This window comes from Phyllobates terribilis, unplaced genomic scaffold (genome assembly GCF_046119375.1).
Source record: "Phyllobates terribilis strain yellow unplaced genomic scaffold, ASM4611937v1 Scaffold_4__5_contigs__length_816908805, whole genome shotgun sequence".
In the NCBI taxonomy this organism is placed as follows: Eukaryota; Metazoa; Chordata; class Amphibia; order Anura; family Dendrobatidae; genus Phyllobates; species Phyllobates terribilis.
In genome coordinates, this window is record NW_027362764.1 from 174,343,153 (window position 1) to 174,366,963 (window position 23,811).

Sequence of the window (23,811 nt, forward strand, 5' to 3'; positions counted from 1 at the left end):
AACGCCAGCTCCGGCGAGCAGCGGGTGCTCCAGAAAGAGATCCGGGCACTGATGCAACGGCAACAAGTGGAACTCTCCGGCGGTGAGATTGGTAGCGTAAGAATGTGTGACCCTTTTCCTATTGCCATGCCCCCAAAAAGTGAAATGATGATTTGGTGCCGGGCAGCTATTGGTCTGAGAGGTAGAGATTACCAGGCAATGGTAGAACCAGTTTACTCAGACAGTAGGCCCACCATTTTGACAGCACGGGGGGTGGTCAATGTACGCCATGGGAGGGTGCCCATTCGCATAATAAATATCGGGGAGAGGGAAGTGTACCTGCCCCGGTATGCCACGCTAGCCAAATTATATACCACTAATCAAAATTCTATACAATCTGTGGAACCCTTGCCTCCATCTCACCCGGAGGAAGGTAACGGCTCTAAGAAAGACATGGAGGACTGGTGTCAGCAACTACATTTGGGTACTGATTCCACTCCCTCACATCAGAAACAAGGAGTCTATCGGGTGGTTCAAGAGTATGAGAGAGTGTTTAGTAAACACCCGTTAGACTTCGGGCGAGTCAAGGGGGTGGAACACCGCATCCCCACGGGAGATCATCCTCCCATAAAAGAGAGGTATCGACCCGTACCCCCTGCACATTACCAACACGCCAAGGGGATGCTTAGAGACATGAAGGAGGCTGGGGTAATCCGGGATAGCTGTAGCCCCTGGGCAGCCCCACTAGTTTTAGTCAAAAAGAAAGACAACACCATGAGGATGTGTGTAGATTACCGGAAAATCAACCGTATCACACACAAGGATGCGTACCCCTTACCAAGGATAGAGGAGTCATTGGCTGCTTTAAGATCTGCTAACTTCTTCTCTACCTTGGATCTCACTAGCGGGTACTGGCAGGTTCCTGTAGCAGAGGCGGACCGGGAGAAGACCGCATTCACCACCCCGATGGGACTTAGCGAGTTCACCTGCATGCCGTTCGGACTCTGCAACGCCCCAGGAACCTTCCAACGATTAATGGAGTGCTGTCTGGGCCACAGAAACTTCGAGACGGTCCTGTTGTACCTGGACGATGTCATCGTATACTCCAAAACTTATGAGGACCACCTGAAACACCTGGCGGAGGTGTTCGAAGCTCTGGCGAGTTACGGCCTAAAGGTGAAACCCTCCAAGTGTCACCTCCTGAAACCAAAGGTGCAATACCTGGGACACGTGGTGAGCGCTGACGGAGTGGCTCCCGACCCCGATAAGATCACCGCAATTAAGGGATGGCCAAGCCCCTCCAGCGTAAAAGAAGTGCGGCAGTTCCTAGGGTTGGTAGGCTACTACCGAAGGTTTATTCCCGGTTTCACCAAAAAGGCAGCGCCTATGCAGGACCTCCTGATAGGCCAGTCCCGAAAGGCCAAGAACCAGAAGCCGCCCTTCAAATGGGAAGAGCTAGAAGAAGAGTCCTTCCGCCAGCTGAAGATGGCCCTCACGGGGGATGAAATCTTGGCGTACCCGGACTATAGCCAGCCCTTCATCCTCTACACCGACGCCAGTAACATCGGGCTAGGAGCCGTACTGTCCCAGATTCAGCAGGGGAGAGAACGAGTAATCTCCTATGCCAGCCGAAAACTGCGACCCACCGAAAGGAACCCCGAGAATTACAGCTCATTTAAGCTAGAGTTCCTGGCCGTGGTATGGGCAGTCACCGAGCGCTTTAGGCATTACCTCGCTTCTTCCCGGTTCACCGTATACACGGATAACAACCCGTTGACACACCTGGACACGGCAAGACTCGGTGCCCTGGAGCAGAGGTGGATGGCCCGTCTGTCCAACTACGAGTTCACAATCAAATACCGGGCAGGACGCTCCAATACTAACGCGGATGCCCTGTCCAGGATGCCCAACCTGCCGGACGAAGGAGAAGATCCGGAGGGACTGGAAGAAGTTGAACTCCCTGCGTTCCACCGTCATGGGACTATCCAGTATTCCCACCGGGTAAGGGGTAAGCAGGCTGCTACGTTGAACCCCTTACCCCACTACAACTGGGCGGAAACGCAAGACAGCGACCCTGCCGTCCGACTGGTGAAGGAGATGCTGACTCGGCCGGAGGCTCGCCTTGAACCAGACGCTCCGGAGGAAGCCAAACAGCTATGGGCGGAGAAGAGTCGACTATTCCTTTACAAGGGGAAGTTGTGCCGCAGAATGGTCAACTCCCGGACGCATGAACTACTCTGGCAAGTAGTGGTGCCACGAAGAGACGCAGCCATGGTGATGGAGGCATACCACGACGGAGCTGGACACTTCGGGTGGAAAAAGCTGGAGTTCCTGCTGCGCGAGCGGTTCCACTGGGTAGGCATGAGGGGAACCATCGAGAAGTGGTGCAGAGGCTGTGGCCCGTGCAATCTGAGAAGGAAAGACCGGGCCAGCCAGAAGACTCCCCTGCAGTCCATCGTCACCCGGCAACCGTTGGAACTGGTAGCCTTGGATCATGTAAAACTGACCCCAAGCAGAAGTGGCTACGTCTACGCGTTAACCATCGTGGATCATTACTCCCGGTTCTTGGTTGTCGTCCCCGTCAAGGACTTAACGGCTCAAACAGCAGCTAGAGCCTTCCAGCAGCACTTCTGCCGTCCACACGGGTACCCGGACCAAGTGCTGACGGACCAGGGACCTGCCTTTGAAGCGGAGGTCTTCCAGGAATTCTGCAATCTGTATGGCTGCCGGAAGATAAGGACGACACCCTACCATCCGCAAACTAATGGACTTTGTGAAAAAATGAACCAGGTGGTAATGGATCTTCTAAAAACATTGCCCCTGGAAGAACGCAGTCTGTGGCCTGAGAAGTTGCCCGATCTGGTGGACCTATACAACCACATCCCGGTAGGTTCCACCAACTGTACCCCGGCTTACCTAATGAGGGCGAGACCTGGTAAGTTACCTGTTGACCTGGAAATGGGAGTCCTGACACCTGAGGACACTTCACCAGAAACAGACTGGGACACCGAGAGGCAGCAGCAGTACCGGAGAGTACAAGAGAGCGTGGAGCGAAGTCTCTGTCAGGCTAGGGAAAGACAAGAGAAGACTTACAACCAGTATGCTCCCGCTGTTCCCCTGGTACCCGGAGAGCAGGTCTTGAAGAGGAAAAGACGGCTCCACAAGTTGGATGACCAGTGGGAGAAGGACCCGTACACCGTACTGCCCTCAAGCCACGAGAACCCGAAGGTCTGTACCATCAGTAAAGACGGAGGGGAAACCACAGCCATTGTATCCCGGGACCACCTGAAGAAGTGTCCCGAACAACTGAGGAACCCTGAAGAGGAACAAGAAGACCATCGACCCGTGGGAGAAAGGGAAGATATGGTTAGTACCGTGCTCGGGGACTTCCCTCGGTCTTGGACTCAAGTCAATGGTGCAGTTGTGGTACCCGTACTCACCTTCCTCCAACCATCATCCCAAGAACCTACGGAGCAACGGGTAGAGCTGGAAGAACAGCCGGTCCAGGAGGCCGAAGACTCCACACGAGTAGAACAGGAGAATCAACCCTCTGCTTATAGTGAGCCTGCCGTACCCCTAGTGAGACAAAGAGCCGGTAGACAGCTGCCCAGTTTACCCTTGACAGCTCCTACACCCTGTAGTTCAGGGCCAGACAGTCAGCTCCGTAGGTCCACTAGGGCCACTAGAGGCCAGTTACCCGCACGCTGGAGAATTTGAAGTGTAAAAATAGTTTTATTTATGTTTATCTGTGTATTGTTGCTTGTGTATAATTTTGTGTTTCCAGTTGTTTTTAGGAAACCTTGGTGGATTTACCGGGAATCCTTGTATATAGTTGGAGCGTAACCCAGGATGGACTAGAGACTGTTAAGGACTCGGGGTAGGACAGACCCCTACCTGGTTACGTCTCCCTGTGTTGGTGAAATGGACACCTTTGCTTTTCTTCAAAGACTGCATCCGGTTGCGGACACGCCGTAACCATCTTATGTGTTTTTCTTATAGTATTGTTATTGTTATACTTTGTTATGTTTTTCTAAATGTGTTTAGTCCCGGAGTACTAAATTTCACTAGGGGGGAATGTGGCACCCCAGGGGTCTGGTTTTCCACAGTAATGTAATGTTATGTCTGAGAGCAGGTGGGAGGTCCTTTGGTCAGGGATCCTGTGCATGCCACACCTCCTGCCCAGTCTTGGGAGGGGAAGAACTTCCCCTGTATAAACCCGGGGCTGAGGCAGGGTGAGTCAGACAAGGAGAGTGGAGACAAGAAGCAGCATAGGAAACAGCAGAGTTACAAGGAGTCAGGGGCTGGCAGCTGCAGAGCTCGCCCTGACTAAGAAGATTCTTTACCGGACCCGGAGTCCGAGGCTGTGGGGACTAACTCCTACCCAGCAGCAGAATCCGTCAGGCAGGGGATTTCAGGTCCTCTGGCCCAGAAGCCCGAAGGCACGGTCACACGCGTGGGACCAGCACCGCCATCGTGGAGCGGAAGCCATTAGAAGGCCCCGAGTCACCGGCCATACGGGTGAGCACCACACGGTACACTCAGGGACGTGGGCTACTTACATCAGCTTCTAGCAAGGTAGCCAGAAGAGTACAGTCAGTTTGGGAGGCCTACAACTACGCCTGGCCAGGGGAGATCCCATCTGCTCAAAGACTGACCAGGCCCCGTTTGCTAGCAAGTACTCCGGGAGGGTCTGTCGTTGTTACCAGTAAAGACCCTGAACTACACCGTACCGTCTCTGAGTGGTTCCTGCTACCCCCATCATCCACGTCGGCTGCCCTGAGGCCATACCCCTCCCGTTGGGGGTTATACTATCACGCTGCACAATCCTACCACCGGCCTCAGCGGTCTGCCCTGCAGCAGCAGCTTCCTGGCTGCACTCAACGGGTGGCGTAGTCATCAACTATTTACTACTAATAGACTGCCGTCTAGTTTGACTCCCTGGGCACGGACCGGGTCACCGCCACGAGACTACAACCCTCCACTGATCCGGCTCCGGGTAGGCTCCCGCGTGCGCAACGCAGCGCGACACAGGCCCAGGGGCGCGTCACTTATATCTGCTTCTAGCAAGGTAGCCAGAAGAGTACAGTCAGTTTGGGAGGCCTACAACTCCGCCTGGCCAGGGGAGATCCCATCTGCTCAAGGACTGACCAGGCCCCGTTCACTAGCAAGTACTCCGGGAGGGTCTATCGTTGTTACCAGTAAAGACCCTGAATTACACCGCACCGTCTCTGAGTGGTTCCTGCTACCCCCATCTTCCACATCTGCTGCCCTGAGGCCATACCCCTCCCGTTGGGGGTTATACCATCTACGCTGCACCATCCATCCACCGGCCTCAGCGGACTGTCCTGCAGCGGCAGCTCCATAGCTGCATTCAACGGGTGGCGTAGTCGTCCTACATCTACCGCTGTTACATCGCCGCTCAGTTTGACTCCCTGGGCACGGACCGGGTCACTGCCACGAGACTACAACCCTCAAGAGATCCGGCTCCGGGTAAGCTCCCGCGTGCGCAACGCAGCGCGACACAGGCCCAGGGGCGCGTCACAAGGATGTGGTGTTTCAACCAGAGATATAGATGCTTATTGTAGCCTGTGTTTTCTTTGGCTTATAAATAAGAGTCCTAAAAAGGGGATCCCCATCAAATAACTCAGAATTTCTTACTAGAGTATTTAATGATGAGCTTTCTAAATCAGGCATCATTTTTGTTCCGCTTTGGCTATACATAAGGGCAGAATAATCTGATGACAGATACACTTCAACTTTTATCTGTAATGTATGGTATCCAATATTAGAATACTTAAGTCCAAATATATACACGCCATGCAGTAAACTCTTTTTCATTTTGATGTAAGAATAATGGGTGATAATTGTTGAATGTGATGAAGGATATTATAGTAATAATGTAGAACTTTAAATAAAAGACATGAATTTGACCTGAACATCTATAATAGTAATAAAAATACTATTCCACATTCATTAACTTAAGAAAAAGAGACAGTTTTTCGATATGTGGTGAATTATATTACTACTTACCAAGGTGAGTATTCATTATTTTCGCACAGTACTTGCACATCGCATCTAAGTCATTCAGTTGTCCCTGAAGGAATGAAACCTGCGCTTCAAGATCTTCCTCCTATGAACAAAATGATATTCCTTTTTAGAACCAATATATTATAAAAGTATAATTTAAAACAAAAACTGAAATTAGAATGTAGATTATTTTTTATTAGTTCACTGTCCAGTCAGTAATTCAATGTGATTTGCCCCCCCCAAAAGATAAAAATAAATACATATTAATAAATACATATTAATATAGCTGAGAAACTGGTCTAACTAGACAGTTATCACCCCAACAAAAGAATGCCATTAACACGCAAAGGAACTAAAATTCCGTCAATAAAAAAATCTTGTCTAGATAAGAGGTCTTCTTCTAAATAAGGTGGTCTTTTGAGAAGGATAAATGTAGATGATCAGAAAGTGATGAACATCTTCATTTTGATACAGTTGTACCACAAGATTCAGAAAGGATAAATTCAATGGTTGTGACTTCTGCAAAAATGGCTCTACTCTAATAACCAACTTTTACTACTGTTCTAAGGGTATATGCACACGGTAAGTATTTGCTGCAGACATTTCTGGATCAAAATCGTGTCTCTTGGTAGAAAAAATGTTGCATAAAAAACATGCGTTTTTGTGTGCGTTTTTAGGTTTAGGTTATAAAATCTACTAAGAATCCTCAGGAAACCTTGGGAATGGGAAGAAAGCAACCATGAATCTTCATATAGATGGGTTTAACGCTATATTAGAAGCAAATGTTCTACCAATACGTTTTGACTACTGGTGGCTATATGAATACTGTCCAAAACACCAGGAGTACTATAATTGATACATAATGATAATGGCACAACTTATATGTTTTGTACTTGGACCTAATAAATTAAAATTAGTTTTTTTTTTTTTTTCCCCCTTAAGTCTATGGTTTTCTAAATGCTGTGTTCATAGATTCTAGGAAACTGCCCATCTTTCAGTTCATTAACTACACTTATTATCTTGTATCCAATATGTATTTTCATAAAATGCCCAAAATTAGATTTGGTTTGGTTATTCGGTTTCAAGTGAAAAAATATCCTTTATTTAGTCAACGATCCAAAAGTTTGTTTTCCTTGTCTTTCATGATATTCTAAAATAAAAAAGTCTTTGATAGCACCAAAGCTTAAGGAAATCAATACTGTCTGTGTTTTTTCTTTACTGAGAAGCTTTCATATAAAAAAAAAAAAGTTCTAAAAAATAGCACAGCTTGAAATTTCAGATCTTTATTTTTATCAAAAGTTAATATATTTGAAGTTTGTGTGGAACAAAAAGGATTTACAAACGGTTACAGTGTGATAAAAGAAAGAAACAAAAAAACATCAACAACAATTTCCATGTGTGTAACAAACACCCTAATGTGATGCTGTTCGTAGTTGTTAGTGATGAGCGAGCACTAAAATGCTCGTGTACTCGATGCTCCGGTCGAGCAAATTGGAATACTCGGGTGCTCGACCCGAGCAATGAGCCCAATGTAAGTCTATGGGAAACTCGAGTATTTTTCAGGTGGCTCCCCCGGAGGTCTGCAGAGGGCCTAAAAATTGTCCAAATCGATGGGAACAGTGCTCAAAATACATGGGAACAGCATGGGGAAGCATCTCTGACTCTCAGATCACTGCTGTCAGCAACGTGGTCAGAGTATTACACCACTTTTACGGACTCACAATAAAACATAGAAAAACAAAACCAAAATGGATTTTCCTGGGAAACATGTTAAGGAACATCCTTTCCAGGGTAATGATTTGTATATAAGGGAAAATAAATAACTAAAAACAAAAATACTCCACCACAACTTGCGTTGCGTAGCGTTTTTGATGCGTTTTTGCACTTTTGAATTGTTTTCAACCAAGACAAATCCATTCACCAGGAAATGCCATTTTAACATTTTACAACCTTATCTGGCCATGTGGTGCGTGACACATCATCAGACACATGCATACAGTGCTGAAAAGACATGGGAACAGCATGGGGAAGACCTCTGGAAACGTCTCTGACTCCCAGGTCACTGCCTAAAAGTGTGCCCATCATAAGTGATCCTTGGTGCATGCGAAGATGCCTCCCGCCATGTACCTGTCGTTGCAGACTTGCAACAATCACTGTCCACGTCCTTGTCCCACTGCAGCGTTCAGTTGTCCCTACCCCATTCTTTGGAATGCAAGAGCAAGTATGAAGGCAGCCACCCACCCACCCACCCACCCACAGGCTGCAATACTATACTGCCAAATTTTTGACAGCTGCTTGCACTTGAAATGTAGCCTTTTAGACTCCTCCGGCGGGCCCTGGCTTCTCCTTCAGGAGAGTTCATAGTGCCGAGGTGAGGCCATGATGATGATAGAGGCCACCATCTGCTTAGTTTTCTGTTACTTGGAATGAAAGTGCAAGTATGCAGCCAGCCACCCACCCACCCACAGGCCGCAACACTAAACTGCCGGATTTCTGGGCAGCCCTTTGCACTTGAAATATGGCCTTTTAAGCTCGTGGAGGCGGAAGCTTTTCACAACCTCATGCCGGCGGTGGCCAAGTGTCATTACTCGGTCCCCAGCCGCCACTGTTTCTCCCGGTGTCGTCTCCGCCTTCCACAAGCATGGGTCCCACAACATTACCCGTGCCCTCCCCAGTGCACTTACTGGGAAGGACTGCCTAACCACAAACACGTGGACAGGTGAATGTGGCCAGGGACGGTACGGAGCCAGTCCACAACTTTTTTTGCTAAGAGTTGTATTTAGCTCAGTGAAAGGACTGGCATAGAGGGAAACCGTATCTACCCTGCGTGTCATTTCTCCCAGGAAGTCCTGTAATTGAGCTTGTTGCAAAAGCAATGGCAGCCTGTCCAACATCAACTCGCACTTGTCGGTGGTGCTTTGACACACACACACTTTCTTTGCGCATTTAATTTCTTGAATACAGAGTCGGACAATGGCCTGATCTGTAATGCGTTTTGAGAAACAACATGCATAAGCATGGCCGATCCACATTAAAAAAGCAGCCATAGAGTGTCCGGGAACCTTCCCCCACACGTTTCTTAGCCAGGGCTGCTTTTCGGCAGGGTTGGACGGGCTCACCAGAGAACCGGAGACTCCTCCGGTGGGCCCTGGCTTCTCCTTCAGGAGAGTTCATAGTGCCGAGGTGAGGCCATGATGATGATAGAGGCCACCATCTGCTTAGCTTTCTGTTACTTGGAATGAAAGTGCAAGTATGCAGCCAGCCACCCACCCACCCACAGGTCGCAACACTAAACTGCCAGATTTCTGGGCAGCTCTTTGCACTTGAAATATGGCCTTTTAAGCTCGTGGAGGCGGAAGCTTTACACAACCTCATGCCGGCGGCGGCCGGGTGTCCATACTCGGTCCCCAGCCGCCACTATATTTCCCGGTATGGCCTCCGCCTTCCACAAGCACGGGTCCCACAATATTACCCGTGCCCTCCCCAGTGCACTTACTGGGTAGGATCGCCTAACACAAACACGTGGACAGGTGAATGTGGCCAGGTGAATGTGGCCAGGGACGGTACGGAGCCAGTCCACAACTTTTTTGGCTGAGAGTTGTATTTAGCTCGGTGAAAGGACTGGCATAGAGGGAAACCCTATCTACCCTGCGTGTCATTTCTTCCACGAAGTCCTCTAAAGCTGCTTGCACTTGAAATGTAAATCCCGGCACTCACGTGTTGATAATCAGTTGATTTATTCCACAACTCACACAAGACGTTTCAGCCTGTCCAAGGCCTTTTTCAATTGTGGTTAAATACATTCAGTCAGGATATTTATAAATAAATCCCCGGAAATGACATAATTCTCATTAACATAAAAAAAGAGTAGACCAATAAAAAAAAATTATATATAACAGAATTTACAACAACATACAAAAAATTAAGCAATAATAAACTCAAGTTGCATAATGAAAAAGAACAAGTGAATTCATATATTTAAATAATCCTCAATTACACATATGACCATATACATCTCAGATTGTAAAATTTATTGCATGCATATACCACATTGTATCTTTATTTCTCCATATTCTTTTAGCTAAAAATATATAACATTTCATAGTTTTTCCAGAAAAAATCCTTAATGTTTTTAAGATTTTTTAATATTTCCCATGGAATCAAATATATCAATGACAAGTAAATTCATATATATAAAAATAATCTCCAACCAAATATGAGAATATAAATCCTAAAACATGGATTCCATTTCATAAATGTATCAAAGATATTCCCATCTAAATTTCTCAATGTTCTTTTTATTAAACACATTCAACATTATGTCATTTTTCTGGAAAAAAATCCTTGATATTTTTAGATTTTTTCAAAAAGATTTTTTATTAGAACAATACTGTTTATTACATTTGTATATACAACTGATTCCTCATGAACAGCCTGCAACAAGTGACTAAATCTATCTTTTATTCTCTTGCCCTTTATAATTCTATTAGTAAATACCTTATAAAGAGATCAGTATACTGCCATATTCCCATAGATCCCAATTCACATAGTAGAAAAAATTCATCATATTATTTCTATATCACTTTATATCTCATTATAAATTGTAACTACATATAAAGCTACTACTGAAGGAATAATCACAGACATACGGGAATAGAGAACATCTATGTCCTAAGTGATTCTCACCTCCCCCAGATCGTTGTCTGAGATAAGAGTGACTTTTTAAATTTATCCTTTGTTATCCTCTATTCCCTAAATTAGACCTTATTTATTTCGTTAAATGTGACAGTATAATTAACTGTCCACCCGTGATTCCTAGAAATACATAGGGAAGCCGTCCAGCCTATATCATGTCTTATCTCCGCATTCAATCTTATTTAACCCGACAAAATGTGGCAAGTACAATATGCATCCCATTTGTTCCTATGCAGATACTTCAGGATTTCATCGCATCTGAGATGTCTAGAAAGAAAAATAGGATGTATATATTACTCATTATCCTAATCACATAATGCCACTAACATCATATTCTCGATTCAGGCCATTCGGATATAAAGTTCCCAAAGTATAAATCCAAAAGGCTTCTCTACGTAAAAGGATTTTTTTGATACTGCCTCCTCTTCTAGGTGTATCTATTTGTTCCAGTACCTGATATTTCAATTGGGCTATTGAATGTCCTTTTTCCTTAAAATGTAATGGAAGGGGAAGCGAAGTATCTCCACACCTGATAGTGGATTTATGTTTATTAACCCGTGTTCCTACTGACTGCGTTGTTTCTCCAATATATGAAAAGCCGCACGGACATTTAATCTGGTAAACCACATTTGTAGATTTACACGTGTAGAAGCCCTTAATATTAAATCTTTTACCTGTCCTAGGATGACTAAAATATTCCCCCTTAATTACATTACTACATTGAGCACAATTCAGACAGGGATACGTTCCTTTATTTTTTGTTGAAAGAAAAGTTTGTCTTGGAATTATTGCATCGCTCCCAACATCCGCCCGTATTAGTTTATCCTTCACATTGGGCAATCTCTTGTTACAGATAAGGGGAGGTATATTAAATTCCATCACACTCGGATATGCCTGCCCTAAAATATGCCAATATTTCTTTATAATCTGATCTACTTTTAAATTGACCGGATGATATTCCCTCACAAAGCATATACGTGATTCATTCCTTCTACGTGTTTTTTCATCAGTAACCACCTCTCTTAATGCCCCATCTAGAATACGTTGGGGATAGTCTCTCAATCTAAAATTTTCACACATTTCCTCAATTCTTTTTGAACAGATAGAGGGGTTGGTAACAATCCTAGTCACTCGCTGAAACTGTGATTTGGGGATAGCCTTTTTAACAGAATAAGGGTGTGCACTCCTAAAGTGTAAGATACTATTCCTGTCCGTATCTTTTTTATATAAATCTGTCTCAAAGTCCCCTTTCTCATTCCTCATTACCATAGTGTCCAAAAAATTTATCCTCTCAGTGCTATATGAAATGGTAAATTTTAGTTCACTCCATACACTATTCAAATCATCATAAAATGTCATTAGGGTTTCTTGTGGCCCCTCCCATACGCAAAAAATGTCATCTATGAACCTAAACCAGGCTCTTCCATGTATCTTGAATAGAGGATGTTCATAGACATAATGCTCCTCAAAAAATGACATATATGTATTTGCGTATGGGGGGGCCATATTCGCACCCATTGTCGATCCCCTCTTTTGCTTATAATATACATCTTGGAATAAAAAATAGTTCTCATACAGAACCACCCTTAGTAACTCCATCACTATATCTCTTTGAACCCCTGGAAATTCATTAATCTCAAGAAGCCACCTCACTGCGTTTAGTCCTTTTTCATGTTCTATTGATGTATATAAACTTGTAACATCTATTGTAGTAATGATGGCATCTGCAGATATATTATGAATGGTTTTAATTTTTTCAAAAAAATCTCCTGTATCTAATAAAAAAGATTTATTTTTCTTTACTAGAGGGGTCAAAATGTGTTCCAATGTTATAGATAGAGGGGATAATACTGATTCTGTGGACGCCACAATTGGTCTGCCTGGAGGATCAATTAAAGTTTTATGCACTTTCGGTAATATATAAAATACTGGGGTGATAGGATCATCTTTAATCAAAAAATCAGCCAACTTTGAATCAATATTACCCCCTAATTTATATCTATCTATCATTATCTCAATTTTCCTTTGTATATCTTTCAATGGGTTCCCTTTTAATGGTTGATAAGTTGTAGAATCTGATAATTGTCTCATTATCTCCCCAATATATCTCTCCCTATCCATTATTACAATTGATCCCCCTTTGTCAGCGGGCTTTATCTCTATTGTCTTATCATCCTGTAAAAGTTTAAGGGCTTCCCTTTCTTTCATGGTTAGATTACTACTGTAAGAAAAACCTCCTAGTTGTATCCGATTCAATAAAGATTCAACTTCTCTTGTAACAAAGCTAATATATGTTTCTGTCGGGTGATAAATCTTAGGTGGCGAAAAACTGCTCTTAATTCTCAAATTTAAATCTGCTAACTTCAAACACTCCTCCTTATCTACAACAGATCTAACTGGTGCCGGTGGTGGTATAGTGGAGAAATGTGTTTTTAACCTTACATTTCTAAAGAAACGATTTAAGTCCAGATCTAATTGAAAACCATTAAGTTTAGACATAACACCAAAAGATAAACCTTTCTGTAGCAGTTCTATTTGTGACAGTTGTAAAGTCTTAGAGGAAATATTAATAACTAGCATGTCCTTAGTACCTGCGACCTTGTTGTCATCGCTGGAGTAGTTCCTACTGTGATGACGACCGGCTCTCCTCGATTTCTTCTGAAATGTCGTCCTCTTCCTCTCCTGAAAAAAGGGCGTTGTGGGTTCCAAGATCCTGAAGTATCACTCCCAGAATCCGAAGAATATTGACTGCTGCGGAAAAAAGTTCTGGAGTATTTTTCATAACCAAAAGCCGGGTCCCGCCACTTATAGACCTTATTCATAAGATAATCCTCTGTGTCTCTAGCAAACTTTCGGCGTTTTCTTTCCTGTAGATCCTTACGAAAATTATCCATGGAGATATTCAGAGAGTCTTTCAGGGCAGTCAATTCATCCACTTTTAAGCAAGTACTCAATTGAGTCTCGATATTATTAATTTCAGTCCCCAAACCAGTAATAGCTTTTTGTAATCTATCAATTGTCAGGAGAATTAAGTCCAGTGAACACTTATTTATAATCTGTTCAAATCCGTCACAAAAAGCCAAATCGTCTGAGAAAAGAGTTGGGCGTAGGTGCACTCTCAACCCTCGTGGTATTCGTTTCTCCTTGTAGTATTCCGTTAATGTTGCTGCATGGAGTTCATAAGAAACCAGCCTTTTCATCTCTTTTTCCAGATCTCGTCTTTTAAATTCACTTGTAGGTATCTTAAGAAATTCTGTCGAGATTGTGGATAACGAAATAATCTTTGCAGCCTCCTCTTCATTAAAAGTTTTGCTTACCGCTGCCATCAGGAAAGACGTGTGCTCGTACTTCAAACGATCAGTATCAAAAAGGAATAGTAGGCACTCCGTATAGCTAGAGTGGTGCACGTGGAAAACAATGTCTGTAGGAAAAGAAAATCCCGGCACTTTTACGTATGGGAGGGGCCACAAGAAACCCTAATGACATTTTATGATGATTTGAATAGTGTATGGAGTGAACTAAAATTTACCACTTCATATAGCACTGAGAGGATAAATTTTTTGGACACTATGGTAATGAGGAATGAGAAAGGGGACTTTGAGACAGATTTATATAAAAAAGATACGGACAGGAATAGTATCTTACACTTTAGGAGTGCACACCCTTATTCTGTTAAAAAGGCTATCCCCAAATCACAGTTTCAGCGAGTGACTAGGATTGTTACCAACCCCTCTATCTGTTCAAAAAGAATTGAGGAAATGTGTGAAAATTTTAGATTGAGAGACTATCCCCAACGTATTCTAGATGGGGCATTAAGAGAGGTGGTTACTGATGAAAAAACACGTAGAAGGAATGAATCACGTATATGCTTTGTGAGGGAATATCATCCGGTCAATTTAAAAGTAGATCAGATTATAAAGAAATATTGGCATATTTTAGGGCAGGCATATCCGAGTGTGATGGAATTTAATATACCTCCCCTTATCTGTAACAAGAGATTGCCCAATGTGAAGGATAAACTAATACGGGCGGATGTTGGGAGCGATGCAATAATTCCAAGACAAACTTTTCTTTCAACAAAAAATAAAGGAACGTATCCCTGTCTGAATTGTGCTCAATGTAGTAATGTAATTAAGGGAGAATATTTTAGTCATCCTAGGACAGGTAAAAGATTTAATATTAAGGGCTTCTACACGTGTAAATCTACAAATGTGGTTTACCAGATTAAATGTCCGTGCGGCTTTTCATATATTGGAGAAACAACGCAGTCAGTAGGAACACGGGTTAATAAACATAAATCCACTATCAGGTGTGGAGATACTTCGCTTCCCCTTCCATTACATTTTAAGGAAAAAGGACATTCAATAGCCCAATTGAAATATCAGGTACTGGAACAAATAGATACACCTAGAAGAGGAGGCAGTATCAAAAAAATCCTTTTACGTAGAGAAGCCTTTTGGATTTATACTTTGGGAACTTTATATCCGAATGGCCTGAATCGAGAATATGATGTTAGTGGCATTATGTGATTAGGATAATGAGTAATATATACATCCTATTTTTCTTTCTAGACATCTCAGATGCGATGAAATCCTGAAGTATCTGCATAGGAACAAATGGGATGCATATTGTACTTGCCACATTTTGTCGGGTTAAATAAGATTGAATGCGGAGATAAGACATGATATAGGCTGGACGGCTTCCCTATGTATTTCTAGGAATCACGGGTGGACAGTTAATTATACTGTCACCTTTAACGAAATAAATAAGGTCTAATTTAGGGAATAGAGGATAACAAAGGATAAATTTAAAAAGTCACTCTTATCTCAGACAACGATCTGGGGGAGGTGAGAATCACTTAGGACATAGATGTTCTCTATTCCCGTATGTCTGTGATTATTCCTTCAGTAGTAGCTTTATATGTAGTTACAATTTATAATGAGATATAAAGTGATATAGAAATAATATGATGAATTTTTTCTACTATGTGAATTGGGATCTATGGGAATATGGCAGTATACTGATCTCTTTATAAGGTATTTACTAATAGAATTATAAAGGGCAAGAGAATAAAAGATAGATTTAGTCACTTGTTGCAGGCTGTTCATGAGGAATCAGTTGTATATACAAATGTAATAAACAGTATTGTTCTAATAAAAAATCTTTTTGAAAAAATCTAAAAATATCAAGGATTTTTTTCCAGAAAAATGACATAATGTTGAATGTGTTTAATAAAAAGAACATTGAGAAATTTAGATGGGAATATCTTTGATACATTTATGAAATGGAATCCATGTTTTAGGATTTATATTCTCATATTTGGTTGGAGATTATTTATATATATGAATTTACTTGTCATTGATATATTTGATTCCATGGGAAATATTAAAAAATCTTAAAAACATTAAGGATTTTTTCTGGAAAAACAATGAAATGTTATATATTTTTAGCTAAAAGAATATGGAGAAATAAAGATACAATGTGGTATATGCATGCAATAAATTTTACAATCTGCGATGTATATGGTCTTATGTGTAATTGGGGATTATTTAAATATATGAATTCACTTGTTCTTTTTCATTATGCAACTTGAGTTTATTATTGCTTAATTTTTTGTATGTTGTTGTAAATTCTGTTATATATAATTTTTTTTATTGGTCTACTCTTTTTTTATGTTAATGAGAATTATGTCATTTCCGGGGATTTATTTATAAATATCCTGACTGAATGTATTTAACCACAATTGAAAAAAGCCTTGGACAGGCTGAAACGTCTTGTGTGAGTTGTGGAATAAATCAACTGATTATCAACACGTGAGTGCCGGGATTTTCTTTTCCTACAGACATTGTTTTCCACGTGCACCACTCTAGCTATACGGAGTGCCGACTATTCCTTTTTGATACTGCACTTGAAATGTGGCCTGAACATTACTGCTGGTACTTTTCTCTGGGAATTTGCTTGCCTCCTACCAGCCTGGAATATTTCCAGCAAACTATGGTATGACACCATGGTATTAGCACTGCCCCCAGTACCAGTAGCAAAGCCATCCCCAATTTCCTTCTCAGAAATTGTATTTGGTAGACTGAGTGGCTGCCCAAATACATTTTCTCACAAAGGAGCTGAAGATAGAGTGGCAGTAGGTGCAAGTTTCTCCAGCCTGTTAGATATTAGAGGGTGAACGGCAGCATATTGGATCAGTGGTTAGCACTGAAGCTCTGCAGCGCTGGGATCCTGGGTTCAAATCCCAGCAAGGACAACATCTGCAAGGACTTTGTATGTTCTCCCCGTGTTTGCGTGTGTTTCCTCCTCAGTAAAAAAAGCAGCCATAGCGTGTCCAGGAACCTTCCCACACACTTTTCTTAGCGATGACTGCTTCTCAGCAGGGTTGGACGTTCCCACCAGAGAATCCTCTGGTGTGCCTTGGCTTCTACCTCAGGAGAGTTCATGATAGTGCTAACTTTACAGCTGCTATGGGGCTCTTGAGCGAGTGAGAAAGGTTAGCTCTCAGAATCAAATCCTCTGGTGGGCACAATGTTTTTCAAACTGAAACAGCTTCTCAGTGGGAGTTGTATTTCACCACAGCCATATTCTTTAGCTCGGTGAAAGGACTGGCATAGAGGGAAACCGTATCTACCCCGACTGTCATTTCTCCATCACCAGGTTCCGCCCATTGGCACACACGACCATGCCTGGCTGTATGTTCAGCGGTGAGAGCCACAGATCAGACTGCTGTGTTACAGCTTTCAACAACTCTGCAGCGCTGAGCAGGTTGTCAATTAAGCATTAAGCATGTCATCTTCAGCACAGCCTGTTGCCGCTTGGCCAAGGCAGTGCTGTCAGCTTGTGACTGATGTGATCATTTCGGAGATGGAGGAGGTGTATGAGCTGAACAATGTGATTACATTGAGGTTAAATTGGTGACGCTGTTTTTTATACTAAAGAAAGATCCTATTGTTTTGGTTTTTTTTACGTTATTTTTTAAGACAAATGCATTCACTGGGAAATGTCATTTTAACATTTTACAACCTTATCTGGCAATGTGGTGTGTGACACATCATCAGACACATCCTTTTTTATTTATGATGGAGGGACTCTGAAAGTCATAAAGCCTATTTTTACAGGGACATCAGACGGCCCTTACTATTCTTAAAAGGCCAGCAGTCGGCCGTAGCTATTGTTAAAGAGCCATCAGCCGGCTATGCTTTGTTGTTCCCTTATACTGGGTCTCCTATACTGTTATTGCGTATCCAGTGACTGCAAGGGCTGCCAAAAATTTGGACGCAACCCAATACCCCTTTGAAGAGACATAGAGGAGGGTCTCAGTAAAAAATATGTTCCCATTATAAAGGAGCGGGTCTCCTATAGTGGTAATGCCCATGCTGTGACTGTAAGGGCTGCCAAAATTTGGGAAAAACCCCACTAAGGATTTAAAGACACAGAGCAGGGCCACAGTAACAAGTACGACATGTTCCCATTAGAAAGGAGAGGGTCTGCTATACAGTTATAGGGTATGCAGTGAGTCCAACGGCTGGTCAATTTTAGGAAAACCCGCACTAAGAATTTAAGGACACATAGAGCAGGGCCACAGTAACAAGGTACGACATGTTCCCATTAGAAAGGAGAGGGTCTGCTATACAGTTATAGGGTATGCAGTGAGTCCAACGGCTGACCAATTTTAGGAAAAACCCCACTAAGAATTAAAAGACACACAGAGCAGGGCCACAGTAACGACAAATTCCCATTAGAAAGGAGAGAGGCTCCCACAGTGTTGGCCTATGCAGTGAATGCAAGGGCTGCCAAAAATTTGGAGGCACTTCAATGCCCCTTGGAAGAGACGTGGAGGAGGGCCTCATAAAAAAATGCTCCCATTAGAAAGGAGCGGGTCTCCTATACTTATAATGCCCATGCACTAAGTGTATGGGCTGACAAACATTTACCCCTGGGGGGTATACATGAACATACTGTATAAAAAACTTTTTTAAGGGCATCATAAATACCCTTTAATAAAAAAGTTATGTGGGTGTTGCATCACGGACCACGGTCACCCTGGTGATATGGTGGTGGAGGATGAGGAGAAGGAGGAGGACAAGAGCAAATAGACAAAATCAGGAAGCATATACCCATGTGTGGGTGTGAAAAGGTGCATGGGAATACACCTCCAAAGAAAAGACAATGGATTTGAGTTTATGTTACGCTGCTATCATTCGGTGGTGTTGAGAAGTCTGGCCCAATCCAGCCCTTGTTCATTTTTATAAGAGTCAGCCTGTCAGCATTTTCAGTTGACAGGCGGATGCGCTTATCAGTAATAATTCCACCAGCGGCACTAAAAACCCGCTCTGATAAAACGCTGGCGGCAGTGCAGGCCAGGACCTTCAAGGCATAGAGAGCCAGTTCATTCCACGTATTCAGCTTGGATACCCAATAATTATAAGGCACAGAGGAATCACGGAGGACGTTGGTACGGTCGGCATCTTCCCAAACTTTGCACTCCTTGTGAGAGTACCCTGCGTCTCAGGGCCTGTGCGATGGGGGGGCTGAGAAAACTCTCCCAGAACTTCGACAGTGTTCCCCTGCCTCTGCTGGATTGAAGTTGTGTCTCTCTCGCCTGTACTCCTTGGTTGTCCAACGAAGTGTGCCCTCTGCCGCCAGCGTTTTCAGATGGGAATTTTTTTAAATAGTTCCACAACAAGGGCCTTCTGGTACTGCCCCATTTTTGTAGATCTGTCGGCCTCAGGAATAAGAGATATAAAGTTCTCCTTGTAGCATGGGTCTAGAAGTGTCACCAACCAGTAATGACTGTCACCCAAAATTTTGAGAATGCGAGGGTCATGGGAAAGGCAGCGTAACATAAACTCAGCCATGCGTGCCAGACTACTAACAAGCAAGACTTCTGTGTCCTCACCAAGAGGATGACTGACCATGCTCTCCTCCTCTCTGTCCTCTGGCCATCCACGCTGAATAGACGGTATGACAGCTGTGCAGGTAGTACCGTCTATAGTGCATGAAACGAGATCCTGTCCCTTCTCCTCCTCCTCATTGTCACCCAATCCACGTTGGGATGAGATGAGGCTTGGCTGTGTGTAATCACCCTGTATGGTTCCTTGCTCCATCTCATCGTGCTCCGCCTGTAATGCATCCTCTTTGATTGTGAGCAAAGAGCGTTTCAGAAGACAGAGAAGGGGGATGGTGACGCTAATTACGGCGTCATTGCTGCTCACCATCTTGGTGGCGTCCTCAAAGTTTTGGAGGATGGTACATATGTCTGACATCCATGTCCACTCCTGAGGTCTTATGTGTGCAGTTTGAACTGAATACCGACAGCCTTGTTGATGCTGGTACTCAACAACTGCCCTCTTCTGCTCACAAATCCTTCCCAACAACTGCAGTGTAGAGTTCCAATGCGTGGGGACATCACACACCAGTCTGTGAGCTGGAAGCTGCAAGCACTGCTGAAACACTGCAAGGGCGGCGGAAGCTGTAGCTGACTTTCTAAAATGGGCACACAGGCGGCGTACTTTAACAAGCAGATCCAGCAGCTCCGGGTAGGATTTGAGAAACCGCTGAACCACGAGGTTAAGCACATGGGCCAGGCATGGTATGTGTGTGAGCTCGCCTCGCCTCAGAGCCGCCACCAGGTTCCGGCCATTGTCACACACGACCATGCCTGGCTGTAGGTTCAGCAGTGTGAGCCACAGATCTGTCTGCTCTTTCAGAGCTGTCCACAACTATTCAGCATTGTACGGTTTTTCACCTAAGCATATTAGCTTCAGCACAGCCTGTTGCCGCTTCAAGTTTGTGACTGCTGTGCTTCCAGCTTGTGACTGATGTGGTCATTTCGGAGATGGAGGCTGAAGAGGAGGAGGAGGAGGTGCAGGAGCTATAGACCGTGGGGGCAACCCTGATTGACCTAGGGCCCGCAATCCTTGGCGTCGGGAGGACATGTTCCGTCCCAAGGTCCAACTGGGTCCCGGCTTCCACTATGTTAACCCAGTGTGCCGTCAGCGAGATGTACTGTCCCTGCCCACAAGCACTTGTCCACGTGTCCGTGGTTAGGTGGACTTTACCGATAATTACGTTGTTCAGAGCACGGCTAATGTTTTGGGACACGTGTTTGTGTAATGCAGGGACGGCACACCGGGAGAAATAGCGGCGGCTGGGGACCGAGTACCGAGGGACGGCCGCCGCCATCAGGTTGCGGAACGCTTCCGTCTCCACGAGCCTAAAAGGCAACAGTTCAAGCGCAAGCAGTAGTGAAATGTGAGAATTTAGTAGTGTGGCCTGTGGGGCGTTGGCTGCATATTTGCGCTTGCGTTCCAAGGACTGGGGTATGGACAACTGAACGCAGCGCTGGGACAAGGACATGGACGTGCTTCCTGATGCTGCTACTTGAGAGTGTGCAACGACAGGTGCAGGGCAGGAGGCGTCTTTGCATGCACCATGGACAGGGGATTGGCTTGCATGCACAACAGCGGAAGAAGCAATGGTGCCACCCGCAGTCACTGTTCCTGGACACTGGGGTTCGGCCCACAAAGTTGGGTGCTTTGCTGCCATGTGCCTGATCATGCTGGTGGTGGTCAGGCTGGTTGTTTTGCCACCCCTGCTGATGCTGGCCTGGCAGGTGGCGCAAATGGCCTTTTTGGGGTCATCGGCAGAGACTTTAAAAAACAACCAGACTCAGGAAGACCTAACAGTTGTACTGGCAACTTCCTTCGTGTTGGTGTTACGGGGAACGGTTGCCAGCCTTCTGTCTACGGCCACCACACTGCTTCTTCCTGCCTGTTTGGGCGCTCTGCCTCCCTCCTCCTGTGTGCTGCTGTCCTCACTCTGCATGTCCTCCTGCCAGGTTGGGTCAGTTACTATATCATCCACCACCTCGTCTTCCACTTCCGCACCCTGGTCCTACTCCTGACTTTCTGGCAATTGTGTCTCATCGTCCACCTCTTGTGACACTTTCCCAAAGTCGCCTTCATGTGACCGTGGCTGCTCAAATATTTGGGCATCACTACACGCAATCTCCTCTTGCCCCGCTTCAAGTGGACCGGGCGAGAGGCCCGAATCTATAAATGGAAAAGTGAATAGCTCTTCAGAGTGTCCAAGTGTGGGATCAGTTGTCTCTGGGTACTCGGCATGGTAGGAGGAAGGAGGATCAGGGTGAGGAATATGCGGTCCAGACTCACGGCTACTGAGACTTGACCGTGTGGAAGACAGGGTGGTGGTGGTGGCTAAGTGACTGGAAGCATTATCCGCTATCCAACCAACAACCTTTTGACACTGCTCTGGGTTCAATAGTGGTGTGCTGCGGTCCCCTAGAAATTGGGACAGGAAGGTCAGGCGAGAAGATGTGGGTGTTTGTTGTGGCACAATTTTGGCTCACCCACGGCCTTGTCCTTGGCCTCTGCATGCACCATTACCATCACATCCAGTTCTCCCTCCCTTGCCACGTGCCTTGCCCATTTTAGATGGAGGACAGTATCTTCCACGCTCACTACAAATGACTGAGTTTGGAGCGAACTTATATGTGATCCGTGTGATAGAGAAAACAGAGTTTTAAATACCTGGCCTGTAGGTAAGTAGTTTGAACAGCAAACTGCGGTGTATTGCTTCAATGACACACTAAAGGAAATTTTTAATGGAGGCCAGAAATGGCAGTATTTTCTGACAACGTATATGTGATCCGTTTGATGGAGAAAACACAGTTTTAAATAGCTGGATTTCTAGTGCTCTAATATGGAAAGGACCTGGCTGTATTCTGCAGTGCCAACAAGCAAATGGCGCAGAAAAAATGGTGTTCTCTGGATTGCTTTTTAAGCAAATAATGAGGATTAAGATCCAAAGAAAAGTATTCCTGACCCCTGAGACCTGGGCCTTTGTATAGAAATATCTAACAGCAGCAGAAGGCAGAATTGGATTCTCCCTACACTACCTAATACACGATCAAATCTCTCCCTGCACAGCAGCAGCTCTCCCTACACTGTCTGATCCTGAGTGACTGTGACGAGCATGGCGGCGCCAGGTCTGATATAGACCTGATGACGCTGTGCGGCCAGCCAATCACTGTAATGCCCACAACCAACATGGCTACGGCATTACAGTGCATGGTAGGCAATCCCTGCATGTTCATTGGCTCTCTAAAGAGCGCCAAACATGCAGGGAGGGGACCCGAGTTCCCGCCCGAGCAACCCAGTGAGATGCTCGGGCGAGCACAGAGCAGTAGCGAGCATGCTCGCTCATCACTAGTAGTTGTTTTTAAGTAATTTACGGTGCTTCTAGAATTATAAAAATTAATAGTTTTATAATTGTCAGGAAACAGCTGGTGGATCACACAGATATCCCACTGCTGCCACCAATTTGTCAGGGAACAGCCAGGGGATTACACAGGTATCCCATTGCTGCTACCAGTTTGTCATGAACCAGCACTCCGCTACCTCCAACAGTCAGGACAATTATGCAATTGTCTGATGGTTGATGGACGAGGCTACGACTGCTTTTGCTACTAGGTACATCAATGCCAAGCTCAGCAATATCTCAAAAAAAACTAGCTACCACCACTGATCGTTTGTACAGGCTAATTGGACACATGTTTATGGTAATGTACGGCCTCACGAGGCTTCAAGGATGTGGTTTAAACAGCAAGAGGGACAAAGCTATTACATTGTATATATTTAATCCGAAATTTAGGTAGTGTTTATAAAAATATACAAAACATATTACAACATCACAATACAGTATGTACAATTACATAAAATAGAAAGATAACAAAAGAAAATTACTAAACCTGTGTTCTCAGAAATGGCGCAAATCCTTTATGGAGGGAAGAACTCCAATTAGGAAAATGAAACAATCCTACAGGAAGCTGTATCTTCCAGCACTGAACAATGATTATAATTCAGAATCTGCTTTTATTAGATAAAAGTCACTCCCACATACCTGCTCCAGATGGGGCTGATCAGTAGGAGGCGGCTAGGTCTCACAAAATTATGGAATTCCCAACTTTCAGGATATCTGCTTCCCTGGAGGTCCCAGGGTATTAATGTCATATTTCCCATCATGATTTTAGCTTTCTATAGATAGGAGATATGGCATATCCAAATTTGTCCTTCTGGCCGATAT

General features: G+C 44.4%; 1 protein-coding gene across 6 annotated transcripts in view; it reads right to left on the reverse strand.

Annotated features, from left to right (window-relative positions):
• Window positions 1–23,811, reverse strand: part of TBC1D5 (TBC1 domain family member 5) — a 741,959-nt gene that overhangs the window by 40,981 nt on the left and 677,167 nt on the right. For all 6 annotated transcript variants that reach the window (XM_073677953.1, XM_073677948.1, XM_073677951.1 and 3 more), the window contains one exon: window positions 6,010–6,109. In XM_073677953.1, coding sequence (XP_073534054.1) covers window positions 6,010–6,109 — 100 coding nt within the window. The remainder of the gene's footprint in view (window positions 1–6,009; window positions 6,110–23,811) is intronic.